The 16,587-nt window shown below is 38.4% G+C and overlaps 1 protein-coding gene across 1 annotated transcript in view; it reads right to left on the minus strand.

Annotated features, from left to right (window-relative positions):
* The window catches only part of COL6A6 (collagen type VI alpha 6 chain), a 111,235-nt gene that overhangs the window by 36,273 nt on the left and 58,375 nt on the right, over positions 1-16,587 (minus strand). Inside the window, exons 23-27 of the mRNA XM_038002892.2 lie at positions 12,961-13,023; positions 8,608-8,670; positions 7,777-7,827; positions 6,074-6,109; positions 4,958-5,020 (exon numbers count right to left, since the gene is read on the minus strand). Of these exons, the coding sequence (XP_037858820.2) occupies positions 4,958-5,020; positions 6,074-6,109; positions 7,777-7,827; positions 8,608-8,670; positions 12,961-13,023 (276 nt within the window). The remainder of the gene's footprint in view (positions 1-4,957; positions 5,021-6,073; positions 6,110-7,776; positions 7,828-8,607; positions 8,671-12,960; positions 13,024-16,587) is intronic.

Consider the following 16,587-nt stretch of genomic DNA (forward strand, 5'->3'; position numbering starts at 1 on the left):
TGTTACAAAGTTATATGCATTACTCTGATTATTTCCTTAGGGAAGATTGCTAGGACTAGAATTGCTGGTCAAAGGAAAACTTTTTATCTAAATGGAGTGGTAGGTAACTAAACTGAAAAAACAAACAAAAAGCAAAATGTCTAGAAAAACAAAATTGAAATACAAAACTTTTAAAACAACAGAAACACAACCATTAGTTGGAAATATTGTAATGAAATGGGGAATAACAGCAATAAAAATGACAGTTGTTATCTACTTACTAGATGTCAGAAATATTTTCATGTACATTCAACAATACGTTTATCATAAGGCTAGGATTTAGTTTAAAAATTGGAATATTTCTTTCTTCATTCAAAATGCCACAGGATTTACAACTTTTACAGGAATAAAAAATGGAGTTTAAAATCAACTTAATTTGTAAAAGCATTACCTGTAAAACAGTAAATAATGATTGATATCCTTTGGGCATTCCAATGATATTGACAGTGTGCTTGTTTGAGTGAAAAATAAAGTATTTTTATTTAGAAGATAAAGGTTAACCTCCAAGGAGAAAACAGCAGATTGAGCACATGTATTTACTTTCATTCCTTTCCAATATCTTACTAAAATGACAGTAAGTAGATTATTTTAAAGGCAAAAAACAATGGTGGGGAGAAGGAGAAAGGCGATGACAGCCATAAAATGTGAGTCTGGAAAGCAAATGTGTAAGTGTTAAATGACTGAATAGACCTGAGAAAGTTGAATCCTAAGCCAGGAGCAGGGAAAGCCAAGAACCAATGTGTGTTATATCAGACGTCCCAGAAGGCTGAGGATTTGGCCGCACCGGGAACCTCCAGAAGTGGAGGTGAGGGAGAGAGGTGAAGTAAAGGTGTTTAGGTGAAAATCATTTTAGGAATCCCCAAATCTCCTCTCTATTCTCAAGGATTGGGTGAATATCCCTTTTGTCACCCTAGCAACAAACAGAGGTCAAACCGAGGTGGGACTCCAGGCTGAGTTGAGAACCTACGGTATCCGAAACAAAGAGAGTAAATGAGGGTATGTATAGTAAATGTGAGAGTCTCCAGCTCTCTTTCTCTATATGGCTCCTAGAAAGCTGGCAGCCAGACCTTTACTCTCCAGGTAGGAAATTTTAAGAAGTTTTTTCAGGAGAACTTCACTAGACAAAGAAGAAAGACCAAAAAGTATTGATTTCAGAGGTTTGCTAAAGAAAGATTTTAGCTAGATCACTCTCTTTGGAAAACTGGTAGTTGACAAGCCCCACTCATGCTCTCAGAGCTTTCAATCAGTTGCTTTTTTTTTTTTTCTTTTTGAGACAGGGTCTCAGTCTCACACAGGCTCGAATGCAGTGGTACAATCTCAGCTCAATACAGCCAAGACTTCCTGGGCTCAGGTGATCCTCGCACCTCAGCTTCCCTGGTAGCTGGGGCTACAGGCACATGCCACCACGCCTGGCTAATTCTTGTATTTTTTGTAGAGACGGGGTTTCGCCATGTTGCCCAGGCTGGTCTCAAACTGCTGGGCTGAAGCAATCTGCCTGCTTAGGCCTCCCAGATTACAGGGATGACAGGCGTGAGCCACCGTGCCTGACCCCAGTCAGTCTTTTTGTCTTCAATTCTTAACTATGAAGAAATAGCTCATTCCTGAAACATCTGAGTAATAGAGATCAAAACAGAAAGGAAAATAAAATGCAGGAAACAGACTATGTTGGGTAAAAAAGACAAAAATATTTATCTTCTCGGAAAGGTAAGAGAAGATATTTTAATCATGAAACCAAAAAAAGTACGCTATAAAAAAGAACATTCAGAGAACAAACACAAGCTCTTGAAAATTCAAGTATGAAACACTGTAAGAGAAACTCAACAAACTCTCCCGGAAAGTAGAGCAAAAAGACAAAAAGCTGGAGGATAGAACAGAAAAAATAAGAAAATTAAAGGACTATACTAATACACCAAATAATAGATATTTTATAAATAGGGAATAGAGAATATAGAGGGCAAGACATCATCAAAATAATTGACCAACACTTCTTTGGAGGATACATATTTCCAGGCTCCTAGTGCCTATGAAGGACCTACCTAATGCCCAGGAAAATGGATAAAAATGGACATCAACTCACAAAACCCAGGAAATATCAAAACACTGCAGACAGAGAAATTATGCAATAAGGTGCCAGAGAGAGAACACTGGCCACATAAGGAATCAGAATGGCTTTGGACTTCCCCAAGCAACAAAAGAAGCTAGAAGTAATGGAGGAATGACTGCCTTCCAAATTTCAAGAAATTAATTCCATCCCAGAACTGTATACCAGTCAAAATATCCAATCACATCCTAAGGTAGTACAAATCCCTTTCCGATGGTGGCTGTTTCCAAAACTACACCTTTCATTCACCCTTTCTTAGCAGGCTACTGGATGAGTTTTCCATGAAACAAGAGAGAAATCCAACAGGAGGAGTCTGAGAATAAGAATGAGAAGCAGAGATCCAATGCAGAAGAGAGGCAAAGGGACGGGGAAAGGTGAAGGACAATTGCAGTATGGCAGCTGGGCACCAGCCACAGACGAATCTCCATCAGGTGGGTCAGGTTGGAAGGCTCTGGGTCGGGATTAAGTTGGAGAGAATACTTGCCTCATCTAAATGTTTTGAGACACGATTTAGATAAAGGGAAAATCAAGAAAGGTACATCAGCAACTTTTATAGCAGGAGGAAATCAGTTCATAATGCTTAAAATTTATAAACCAAAAAAGTAAGAATGTAAGTATGACATTTAGAGACATATTGTCAATTCTGAGACAAATCAGTTCAGAAGTGAAAGCTGTTGTTTCTGGGCAGAAGGAAATGGGAGTGAGTGAGGGGGTGAAGGGTTTTTTTTTTTTTTTTTTAATATAACAAATTTTGTTATTTGACTCTTTAAACCAGTGGTTCTTAGCAAAGGAGAATTTTGCCTCCTTTTTTTCCCCCTGGGACGTATGGCAATGTCTGAAGGTGTTTTTGATTGTCATAACCTGGGGTGTGGGGAGGACAGAGGGTAGTTGATGCTGGAATCTAGTGGGTAGGTGCCAAGGATGTGGAGAAACACTCTACAATGCACAAGACAGCCCCTCAACAAAGCCTTATCCAGCCCAAAATGTCAATAGTGCTGAGATAGAGAAACTATCTGCACTATCTTTAAACTATGTGCATGCTTTTAAGGGTGGTAAAAAGAAAAACAAAATGCATACAAACATACATATATACGCAAATAAAACAGGTTAAAAATCATGGCAAAATTTAAAAAATGTTTTCTGAGGAAAAAAAAACTAAGGTGAAGATTTAGAGAATTGAAATGAGGAGTATCATCATTCAAAGAGAACTGAAGAAGCATTCAGAATTTAAGCTGAAGTTTTACCAAAACCTTCCAATAGAAACTTCAACTCTTTCAGAGAGAAAATCTGGATTTTTCAGTGTCTAAACTTCAACTTCAAATCCAAAAACATTAATGTAAATGTGGAAAAAGTAGCTGGGTGGGTGGAAAGAGCAAGTTACAGACAGTGATAAATTGTCCAACGTGGAGAACAAAAAAAATTTTTTCAAATATTTTCAAAGGCCAACAGAAAAAGTTTGTTTCCCATTCATTTATTGTCTTTAAAAATGATTAATGTGCCTTTGTGGGGAAGGATCCAACCATGAACTTCTTAGCGTGCTTCTGATGTTCAACGTTAAACTTATTCATTAATAAGCCAAGGGAAATAAATGATCCAGAGATACTTCAATGCAGATGACATCTGGATTAATTTGAAAGTCTTTTCCAATTATTTTTCTAATTATATCTGTCTTCATCTTTTTTTTTAGAGCATAATGTTAATGGATAGCCGTCCAAAAACATGTATGAGGACAAGCATTATAGCTGGGAAGCAGTTCTTGGGGGGGGAGGAGGAAGAGGAGGAAGAAGAGTAGGGGGAGGAGGAGGGGGGAGGAGGAGGAGGAGGAAGGGGAGGGGGAGGGGGAAGGGGAGAAGGAGGAAGAAGAAGAGTTTCCTTATTTTGTACCCCTAAAGCCTACACAAGTAATATCTATACATAAAGATCGTACAGTTTGTAGAAACAAAAATCAGAGTAAAATGATCTATGAAGACAAAACTGGAAAACTATTTCAAGTATACGTTTTTATCAGACTTTTAAAATTCTTGCTAATTGACATGATGAATTAAGACCAGGTTGCCTGATCAATGCTGTTCTGAAGAAAAAGATAATTGCTGTATCACGAGACAATTATCTTAGGATTGTCTTTTAAAAAACTAAAACAGCATTCTCACTTATACACAGTCTAATAAATATAGAGAGTCAGCAAATGCAAGAAATCCATTCTTAATCCACAGGAACCCAAGGCAAGCCTACGGGATGAATTGTACTGGAGACCTGTGTTTATTCCAAGTGACTCAAACCACTAGGCAATATCTAAGTCCCTCTACAGAATACAGACCTACTCAGTTACACAGTAAACAAACTTTCTCACAAAGCTCAAGAGATAACCTCCTTGAGCTAAATGAGAAGATAACCTTTCTACATATATATCACTAAAAGTAGATTAACAAAACCTGAATAGTGAAGACAAGATGCCAGTGTGCATTAGGTTGCAGTAAAGCTGCCAGTGAGACAGGATTAAATTAACTACATTTTGGCAATGCAAAAACTGTTTTGAATCACAAGGATTTTTTTTTAAAAATCGTATTACCAGTGTTAAGTATGGTACCCTGGCAGCTAGAACAGGTGAACTTGCTCACTAAAAGCAAACAGTTCATGGTTTTTGCACTGGCATTGAGAGATGAATATCCACTCCCCCTTCCCCAAGTTTGCCTTAATAGAAAAACATGCATTTTGCAAGTCACTGGTAACAAAAGATGACTCAAATTACTGTAACTGCATGAAGGAGGACTTCCCAATGTAGTGAGGTTGTCAGCAATTGGAATCTAAGAAGCTTACCGTTTTGCCTCTAGCTCCCTTCAGCCCAGTCTCTCCTGGACCACCAGGGTCCCCAATCTCACCCTAAATACATTCATTAAAGTAAAATAGTTATTAAAATCAAACATATACATATTTAATATATGTGCATCTTTAAACTGATTCTAACATGAAGACATTTTTCATATGCATTTTTAACAATCTTCTTTGAAGAGTATGAGTGTGTGTGTGTTTCCATTTGTGTAACCCTCTACGTAGCACACTGCCTCAGCATTGTTTCACTTTGCTGTCTGCCCGACAAAAACACTGGTTCTTTGGAGAAATGAACTTTGTTCTTTATTTTATCCTCCGACTCTATCATAGGACCTGGCATTTTCTGAGTTCAGTAAGAGTTTCTAGAAAAAGTGGTATCTCCAAGGTAGAAGATGTCATTGCTAACTAGTTATCTAAAGATGATTTATAAACATATTGGGAAAATTGAGACAGGTGAAATCAAGTAACTTTGATTTTCTTTACATTATACTTTTAGTTTTTTGGAGACAGAGTCTTGCTCTGTCACTCAAGCTGGAGTGCAGTGGAGAGATCTCAGCTTACTACAACCTCCGTCTCCTGGGCTCAAGTGATCCTCCCGCCTCAGGCTCCTGAGTAGCTAGGACTACAGGCATGCACCACCATGCCCAGCTAATTTTTGTATTTTAGTAGAGATGGGGTTTTGCCATGTTGGCCAGGCTGGTCTTGAACCCCTGACCTCAAGTGATCCACCTGCCTCGGCCTCCCAAAATGCTGGGATTACAGGCATAAGCCACCGTCCCTGGCCTTACATTATACTTTTCTTTGAGTAAATAAGAAAATATATATGATAGAGGGAAGGAGTAAATTTGAGGAAAAAAAGAATAAGTTTTCTATCTTCTCATATTAATTAAAAAACTAGAAATACTTTTTAAGTCTTACACTCCTAAACAAATGCATAATCTTAAAAATTGAAAAAATATTGGTCTATTTCCTTCTTCCCTCCTTCTCCCCACAAAGGCAGGAAATTTATTTGTCATTAGCTGTTCTTCTACTGGCCTAGGATACATTTCATAACCTCCAGAAGTATTTCTGACTGATCTCTAGTTACTAGGAAGCACATGGTACCTTAGGTCCACTTTCTCCAGGGAATCCTCCTTGTCCCTGTAATGGACAGGAGGGAAGATTAATACAGGCACACATCACCCAATGAAGTTTACATTGACTTTCATTTTACCTGCTGCCCTCTATAGTTTTGGTACCTCTGAATTAAGGAAGGGCCAAAACAATTGAAATCTGGAAGTGAAATAGCAGTATTTGAGAAACAAACTCTAATTTATAAGTTAAAGTATTTAAGGGTTTCATCAATATATCATAACTACCTAGGTGGTTAAAAGCATACATCTGAAAAGTTACAACTCGGCTTTCCTTCTTTTGTAACGGCATAAGTGGTCATTTGGCCATGTGTCTCTGAGAAGATCTTAAAATGGATTTCCATGGAGAAATTTGGAAAACCTATGGAGAGTCTAAACTTGATCATTCATTTTAGGGTCCTCTGTTTACCTTACTTCATTCAAAGACTATAATTGAAGAGATTTAATAATCCCTATTGGATAAAAAAACTATATAATTAATTTAAAATAAAGTTCATTTCCTGATTATAATAAATCCTCAAACATGTATAAAATAAAAAAAATAGAAAGAAGAAAAATCACCAAAATCTTACTGCCCAGAATGATTATATACATTTTGTTATCATTTCCTTTTAACTTTTAAAAATGCAATGTAACACAATTGGGATAAGTGTTTTTTCTGAGTATATTCTAAATTTTTGCTGGAAATTGTCACAAAAATTTCTTTACATAATTATAAACTTCATATACATTCATTTTGTAGGGTGGCTAATGTTCCAATGCCATAGGCTACTTAACATTTCCCTTCCTGTAAGACATTAAGGGATTATACTATGGAATATTAACTGTCTCTGTTCTAATGAACATTTCACTGGAAATCCCTCATTTATTAGTTTTATTTTTCAAATAGTTCTAGTTTTTGGTTCTTTATTCTTCCAGATGGCCTCTTGCATTATTCCCATTGGGATTTCACTTGGAATTATGTTCATCCTTCAATATTTGAAACTTTCCAACAAGATCTTGGAATGCCTCTCCATTTATTGAATTCTGTCTCAGCAATTCACTGTCATAGGTCTCAAACATTTTGCAGACATGAAATCCTTAACTGTATTAGGTTTTCTGTATTTTGTAATTACGGTGGGATCTTTTTCATTCTGACTTCTTAGCGGTAATTGTTAGTATACAGAAATCACTGGTCTTGGTAAACTTCTCTCTCAGTTCCAGCCACCTAAATATTCAGTGACAGTATCAAATTACTATTCTGATGTAGAGTTTTATTTTTAAGTTATTGCTTGGCCCAGTACATTTAGAAAACTCCTGCACAACCTCTCACTACTGGCTAAATCAAACATAATAAGAAGAGGACTAATTTTGGAATGCTTCCCTGAGTAAACTTGAGTCTAGAGCGGCTAAGATTACATGCACTGTTCAGGCTGGAACAAGTCAGACTAGGGCCACACATCACTGCAAAAAAACAGAAAATTTATTTTCAAGTTTCAATTGTTGCCTGCACCTTAAACCATCACATTCTTTTCTACCACATTCCTCACGGGATATCAGCAAATAAATTATCAAAATATGTTTCTAACTCTCCAAGATTGCCTTATTCCCTGCTTCCTTTTTTGTCTTACATGTGGCAAACAAAACCAGCAACAAAAAATAAATGGAAACGTCCAGCTTCCAGCAGATGTGACCTACCTTTGCTCCTTTGCGTCCGACACTACCATAACCTGGACTGCCATCATCGCCCTGTAAACAGAGCAATTGATTACCAACATCCAAGGCTACAGATAGAGACAGGCTTATTCCTCAACAGGACAAGATTGCCAGCTTTTTGGTTTGATAAAGGAAAACCAGGACACAGGATTCTCCTTCTGGGGCTGGCCACCAACCTTTTATAATAGTGGTACCAACAGCAATTGTTAGTAACAGATACAGACAATGCACTGTCCCTAGGTATTCCCATCTGTAAGCTGGGAATAATAATTATACCTACTCATGTGTTGTTATGAGGATTAAATGAACAAAACATCAGGCACATCATAATCTTTCAATAAGAGGAGATAGTAGTATTACCTCTCCCCGATACCACTTGTATTTTAATACCATTTTAGCTTTGCTAGACAAAAACAAGAAGTAAATGCCCTGGTATTGGCTACTGTCTGACCCTTGTAGAAACAAGGATCTTTGAGCAATGGGGGAAGGATGGAATGGATTTCTGATGAAGAGGCTCTGATAAAAGGAAAGGCTGGGGAAAAAAGCGTTATGGGATTGCTGAAGACAAGTTTTGTTCATTTTACTATTTGGCTTCAAGAGCATTCTGGCCATGATGTTTTGCACCTGGGGAATTCCACCTTGGGAAAGCTGGCCAAGGAACTAAGATGAGGACAATATCCCTCTTAATTTCTAGAAAATTATAAAACTTCATCAGGATCGTATCCTTAAAACTCTCTTTAGAGAACCACACCAGATATCTACTGAACTAAAAGATTCCAAGAACCAGATGGAAACTAGTGACAAAATACAAACCTGCAAGCCACGAGGACCAGGAAAGCCAACAGCTCCTTTTTCTCCCAGATCTCCAGGTTCTCCCTGTTAAACAGAGATTGTTTTTAGGTTGGAAATTAGAATAAAAATGATGGTACTAATTCAGCTCACCTGTGTGGATCACGCACCACAATGGGTTTGTGCCTAGAACTGTGTGTTGTGCAAGTGATACAAGAGGACCTGCTGTTGGCCAGGGAGGTGTCCTCCATTGATTAGTGAAGCCTCAGCAAGCATGATTTATTGTTTAGTGCAAGTTGCCATCTTAGCAGCTCAATGCCATGAAGATGAGTCAAGAGAAAAGCTCTGTACTGTTTTAAAAAAAAATAACAAAATCGTTTCCAGGATGATTCATGCAAATCGTCTGGCTCCTGCAAAGATGGCAGATTGATTAATCTAGTTTTAATATTCTGAGGGAGAATCAAGTTAACCAAGGGAGCATGATATCCTGGCAATAGTTGCTAACTTCTGACTAGTAGAACATTTACTGTGGGTTATGAATCAATCTCAATATTATGTTGAGGGAAGTTCAACTACATGGGAAATCAACACAGGTTTACAGAGGAAGGTTAACTTCTTTTATAAAAAGGTAACAATTTTAATTCTGGAATAGTTTCAAATTTACAGAAATGTTGTGAACATAATACAGAAAAGTTCCTATATATCCACATCAATTTGCCCCTATTTTTAACATTATATTACACTAGTTGTATTTGTAGGGTACATTTGTCACCACTGAATCAATACTGATTTATTATTATTAACTAAAGCCCATACTTTATTCAGATTTTTTCTTTTTTTTTTTTTTTTTAACCTGATATTCCTTTCCTGTTCCAGGATCCAATCCAGGATCCGCATGGTATGTCTCCTTAGGCTCCTTTAAACTGGGACAGTTTCTCCACCTTTTTGATAACCTTGATCATTTTGAGAAGTATTGGCCAGGCATTCTGTAGAATGTTCCCCATTGCTGTTTTTCTGATTAGACTGGGCTTATGGGTTTGGGGGAGGAAGATTACACAGGTAAAAGGCCATTCTCATCACATCATATTAAGGGTATATATAATCAACATGACATCACTGTTGATGTTAACCTTGATCTTCTGGTTGAGATAATCGCAGTCAAGTTTCCCTAATGCCAAGCTACTCTACATCTCCCTCCCCTTCTATACTGTACTCTTTGGAAGATAGAGTGTGCAAGTGTGTGCAACCTACACTTAAAAGGTGGGGAATCGTTAAATCTTTTTTAGGGACAGAAAAGCAACATAAGGGAAAATGGACAAGTGACCACCAGCACTGCTCTGGGGGTGACGAAGAATAGGATTCTATGAAAGGGAAGCAGGAGATCATCTGCCTTGATGCCTTTTAGTACAGTGGTTCTCAAAGTGAGATGTGGGGACCACCTGCTGCATCCAGGGTTCATGTGTCAAGAAAATTCTTGGATCCCATTGGGTTAGACTCTGGTAAGTGGAACCCAAAATATGTGCTTTTACATAAGCTTCTCAGCTGATTCACATGCACACTAAAATTTCAGAACATCTGCCTTACGGTAAGGAAACAAGGAAAGTCATATGGTTTGTCTAGGGGCGCATGGTTGGTTATTGGTAGAGACAAGTGTTGAGCCCAGGATTAGCTGCTGAGTTACTTGCCTCCTGGAAATCTGAACTTACTGGAGTAAGGTAGGGGTAAGTGTTTAAGGTTTATCTCAGTGAATCATGAGTCTAGAGTACCCAGTCCACCCTAGGGCAGTACAGAGGATTTGGGTTTTCTTTGGGGCACTTGCCATCTAAATTCTTGACCCCCCTCCCCGGACCCCAAGTCTTTTGTATTAAAAATGATCTTCTAAGGCACAACTTCCCTCCTCCTGTTTATCTACTTCCCCAAGGTCATCTCTATCCAACTCTAGGGTCCCTTTATCTATGTCTACCCCTGGTAAGAGAAACTTTATTTTTACTGGTGACACCACTTCCCCTAGAGCCTTCTTCAGGGGCAAGAAGGCAGCATTGTCTTTGTTCCAAACTATGATTTCCTGATTACACGCCATATATTGCTACACTACATGCCATAGAAGTCCCTTCCTTTTGCAGTTGATTGTTCTTGTCATCCACTTATCTTGTTACATCCTCCAATTAACTGTCTCTGCAACACTCAACTGCTGGACTCCATCATATCAGCCTTGAACAATTCTTCAGTACAAAGTTAACCCCTTTTCTTATGTCCTCAAGCTCATCCTCTTTGCCAAATTTCTCTGTTAATCATCTACTCTGTCTACTCTTTCCTACAATTTCAATCTCCTCTTTTCTCCCTGGTTTTCTCCTCTGATTATAAACATGCTGGTCTCTCCTGTCATTAAAAACAAACCAATATCCCACGTCAAACTTTCCTAGACCTTGCCAGTATAAGTAGTCTTCCTCTTCCCCTTAAAGGCCTAGGTTTTCCAAAGAGTAGTTTACAGATTTTAATCCATTTTCTCCTCACACATTTCTTGGTACTTTGCAGTCTGTCTCCCTTTCTCTCTTCTCAATTGCTACACTTTTGAAACTGTTCTTTAGAATGTCTTAGCCACCAGATATCATGGCCTCTCCACTCCTCCCCTCTTTAACTTTTCTTCACCAGTTGATACTCCTCACCTCCCTTCTTGAACTCTACTCAAAATCTAGTGTGCTTTTTTGTTGATTTTCCTTCCTTCCTAATAATTGTCTTGTTTCCTCTTGGACTTCTTACAAAGGGGCATCACCAAGAGTTATTTTTAATCCAAATGACTCTGAAATTTACATATCCAACCATACCTAAACCCTTTCCGCTATCCCCCCAGGTGATTTTCTTTCCTCTTAAACCCACTCTTCCTAATGACTTTCCTATGTCTGTGATACGGTTACCCCTCATACACGGAGCATCCAAGTCATCTAGCCCACTCCTCTCTGCCTCAGTCCCCTATTGGAAGAGTTCTAAGGAATCATCACAAGTTAGGTCCTCACCATGTTAAGTCACCTAATCACTATTTGCCTTGGAGACTATAAGAGTGCACCAACTGTTGTCCTAGCTTTCAATCTCTCAGGCTTCATATAATATTTATTTGAGATGGAGTCTTGCTCTGTCACCCAGGCTGGAGTGCAGTGGCAGGATCTTGACTCATTACAACCTCCACCTCCTGAGTTCAAGCAATTCTCCCTGCCTTAGCCTCCTGAGTAGCTGGGATTACAGGCATGTACCACCACACTTGGCTAATTTTTGTATTTTTAGTAGAGACGGGGTTTCACCATGTTGGCTAGGCTGGTCTGGAACTCCTGACCTCAAGTGATCTATCTGGCTCAGCTTCCTAAAGTGCTGGGATTACAGGGGTGAGCCACCACACACGGCCTAGGCTTTATAATATTTCTACAGTGAATTGCCTATTTAAAATCTTCCAAAAGTCTAGCTGTGCTCATCCACTCCATTCAAAAGTTTTAGATAATACTGTGCTGGCCACTGAATAAATTCACCACAGACTTTCTTGTTGTTTTTGTCCTGCCAGACAGGATCATTTTTCATGCCTAGGTACCTCCTCTTTTAGGATTTTCCAACCTTGTGCCTTCCTTCACATGTTTTTTTCTCATTACAGTCCCCCCATTCCCTTCTCTGCTTGCCAAAATTTTTATCATCTAAGTTCTACTCAAAGTCTGTATTTTCTATGATGCCTCCTTTCCCATCCCAGAAATACTTGTAATAATGCTATTTAAACCTCCATTTTAGCCCCTTATCTCTATTTCACATCATAGATTGTTATGAAAATATTCTTTGGGGTTGGTTTCATGTCATATATATTATGCCACCCACGAATTCATTTATTCAGTATTTACTAAGCACATATTACATGCCAACCACTGTTCTAAGCATGGAAGGTGCAATCAATGACCAAAATAAAGATGTCTCTTCTGGAGTTGATTCTTCAGCCCAACTGAATGCTCAGTATAGTGCCTTGGTCTTAAAGGCCTTTGGTCTTAGCAAAAGTTTGTGCGAATAGAGGAAAGAAAGGAAGAAAAAAAAAAGAGGTGGCGGGAGGAAATTAAGAGAGACTGGAAAAGAAAAACGAAGGCCTGCCCCAGAAAATCCCTTGTTCCCTGAGATCCCTCAGCTCCAATAGGGTGTATCCCTCCCCTCTGAAATTACACTGAGCTGGAATCCCTGATCTCATCCAGGTCCACACCCACGTCCTTAGAGGTTGCTGGCTCTCTAAGAATCAAGCCAGGGTTTAGGGACCAGAAAATGTGTCCTCGTTTGTGTTGAAAGGGCTCTGGCTAATATAAGAGTTCTCTTGAGCAGAAAACCTCAACTTTGGTGAGTATAAAGAATGTGACCTACTTTATTTCCTTGGCTTCCCAAATGGCCTTGATTCCCTGCCTCTCCTCCGGGTCCTGGAGCTCCCTGAAACAAAACAAGGGGATTGCAAATATAGCAAAACATAAAGCAACTTTCCTTCAAACCCTTTCTTTGTCTTATAAGAGGAAAATGAACCACAGATGAGAGAAGAGTTATGGTTGCATCGATTCTTGCTCTGAAAAAAGCACTGCCACCATCAAATAAAGACTAGTAAATAAAAGAAAATTAATAAAGTAATTCATGCCAGATGTTGTCTAAAGAATTGTGCTTCCTTGTGAGTTTTCTCTTCCAAAGTGATTTCAGGTTGTTTTGCTCTAAGAACAGATGTTGTTAAAATGCTTAACACTTAAAGAAGCCATTCCAAATGACATTTGCCTTGAACTATAATCCTTCTTTGTCCTTTGGTAGAAAGGACTGGCTTTGGTAGAAAACATTTTTTGGAAGACAAAATGATCTTTACTGGAAAATCATATGAATGTATATTAGAAAGCTCAAGAAACTTTACTAAAACAGTGTTCATAAGATATGTTTAGGTAATATAAGATAAATATTCTGAAATAATTTTCTCTTTCCTAGTGATAAGTTAGAAAAATAAATGTAAACAAATTCCCACTTACCAAAAGAAGAAAAAAACTGTAAAATGCTTAGAATAAATTTAACAAGAAAGACGCAAAACCTAAAGAAAGCAAGTCTTAAGATCTTATTGAAGAACATAGCAAGACTTAAACAGATGATAAATATAACACCAATCTATATGGAAAAGCTATTAGATATAATGCAAGTAAGTCCTTCCAACATTCTAGAAAGCATATTTCATTGGAACAACTTTAGACTTAACATTTTAAAATACCAATTCAGAGATGACACAACTGCCTTCCTCTGTTATGAACACTTGGAATCGGATTTTTCCTTTGGGATATCTAAACATATGGTAAGAGAAATCTCTTTTGGTAAAACTGTTTACAGGTATTTGTAAATAATCCCAACCCCCGTGAGCTGAAATCATTTGCACAATTTTTTTGTCATGGTTGTTGTAATTTAAAAGTAAATAAACCAACCTCTGTGTAATGAACATGATACTTGAAAATTTATTTCGTTCAGAACAAAAATACAGTAACATTAACATTTTCATCTTTTAAAAAAATTTAAAAAGCAATACATTGGACATAAAAAATTTCCTAATAGGAAGGACTGTTGAACAATAAACTGGTTACTAACAAAGATAATAATCTTTCCATAATACCCTATCTCTCCCCCTTCCTTCATCTTTAAAGAAAATTCTCATTATTGTCATCCTCCATAGATAGCTCTCAACCCAGTCCCTTCTAACTTTCACTGCCACCACTCCATGGAGCTAACTCCTTTGACTTTCATGTTCAGTCCAGTTGACATTTTTTTGCTCTCACCTTTTTTGAGTTTGATCATGTGGTCTTTGAAACTTTTCCCTTAACTTGTCACACCAAGTTCCCATGGTCTTCCTGGTACCTCTCTAGGCTCCTCCCATTAACCTTTGAAGGCGCCCCTTATTCTATTTGCCTTTTAAATTCTGTGTACCCCAGGACTCCATTCTCTGACCTTATTTCTCTAACTCTACCCCCTCTTCCTGAATGGCACCCCTATGAATTCACATACCACTTCTACACAATGACTCCTAAATACATGCTCTCCTGTCCCAACCACTCAACTGAACACCGGAGCCATGTATTAAAAGGCTGAGTAACATAGCAAGACTCTATGCCGAAAACCAAAACAAAGCCCAAGAATCAGCCAGGCATGGCAGCACACACCTGTAATGCCAACTACTTGGGAGGCTGAGGCAGGAGGATCACTTGATCCCAGAAGTTCAAGACTGCAGTTAGCTATAATTGTGTCACTGCACTCCAGTCTGGGTGATAGAGTGAGACTCTGTCTAAAAAAATAAATAAAATTCCCATTGGACATCCTATTGAATAGAAATGGATTCTCAAAACCTTCACATTTACCCTAAATCATGCTTCTAGTCTCATTTTCTTTTCATAAAGGAATAGTATCACCCTTTATTACCATTGAGACCCACGCCAGAAACCTGAGAATCATCCTAGACCCTTCCACTACCTCACTTCTCAAAACCCCTCAGCTACAACCCACAGTAGACTCTGTCTACTTTCTGTACCCCTCCCTCTTCCATTCTCATTACTTGCCTTCAGGCCCATTTTGCATCCTGCCTAAATTCTTGGCTCTCCTAGCTGTAGCCAGGTCTTCCTCTAATCCATTCTCCACCGTTTTTAGAGAGAGATTTAAAATGTCAGGCTCATGTTACCGCTTTGTCTGAAATTCTGAATATCTTTCAGAATAAAGTTTAAGGTCTTCTTAATATGCAAAATCCCTCAAAATGTTGGAATTGCATGCCTCTGGAACCTCATTTTCTGTGACTACTTCCATTGCTTTATGTTCAGGCACATCAAAGCAAGTGATTCATCAAATGTTTGTCTTACGTCTCCACAGTCATGCAAATTTTTCCCTTAGCTGGTCCATTTTTTTCCCTCCAAGGAGAGGTACAATCTCCCTCCTCTGAAAAATCCTACTTTTAGCATCACTGTTTCAGGAAGAATACCCAAACTTCCTGGCTGTGATGGGTCTCATACTTGTCCCCCAGATTCCTCTACTCTGTATGTAATTGTTAGTGTATTTCTCTCTCTCATTCCTTAGAGACTAGACTGTATACTTCTTTAATGGGCACATCCTATTAATTCATATCTCTGGAGCATCATAGGCTACCTAGGACCCATCAACCCATCCATTTATCTACCCAGGAAAGATTCTCAAGAGAGATGAACTAATGTGTTTAATTAGCTGGTTTTTCCATATGAAATTTTCATGCACTGTACAAAGAAGTAGAGAGATTCTAATTGTCCTGAAAAGCAAGGTATAAATTGGAAGATCTGTCTAGAAGTCTACTTTCCATTCTTCATCCCAACATGAATTCTGAGACAGAGGATGATTTGGGGAGATTATTTCATGTGTAGTTACCTCAAACACGCACAAGCACAGTGAGAGATATCCTGTTTTAAGAACTTTCAAAATAAAAAAAAAGTCTTGGATGAGTAGATGGTTGGATACATAGAGGACCTTGCCATTAGAGAATCAGAAAACCTGATTCTGTTTCCTATGCAGGATCTTGCAAAGTACCAAAGTGAGGTTTGTGACATAGGTGAATAGGGCTCAAGCCTCAGTGAATGGTTACCCAGATAAATCACCTGCTCAAATACTGCTGGTTAGACAAGGAATCACACTGGTGGATTCTAAAAGAAAGACAAAAAAGTTATCACCCCTGGAAAGATATCAAAGAGTGAAAGAGCTTACTTGACTTGAGATCAAGAATAACTATGGAGGGTTAAGAGAAGTTTAGGGCATTTAAAGGGGAAGGGCATTAGCTAGAGATCAAATCTTCATTGGCTTTGTTGTAATGGCTGCCTTTTATTGAGCATTCACATTTTGTGCAAGGCACTGTGCTGAGTGGTAAATAAATACAGTCTTTAATTCTTACAACAACACAGTGAGATGCCTGTTATTAACCCCATTTACTGATCAAAAACAGTTTCTCAAGGCATTCACATCCAAATTGCTCAG

Source organism: Chlorocebus sabaeus, chromosome 15, assembly GCF_047675955.1.
Source record: "Chlorocebus sabaeus isolate Y175 chromosome 15, mChlSab1.0.hap1, whole genome shotgun sequence".
Lineage (NCBI taxonomy): Eukaryota > Metazoa > Chordata > Mammalia > Primates > Cercopithecidae > Chlorocebus > Chlorocebus sabaeus.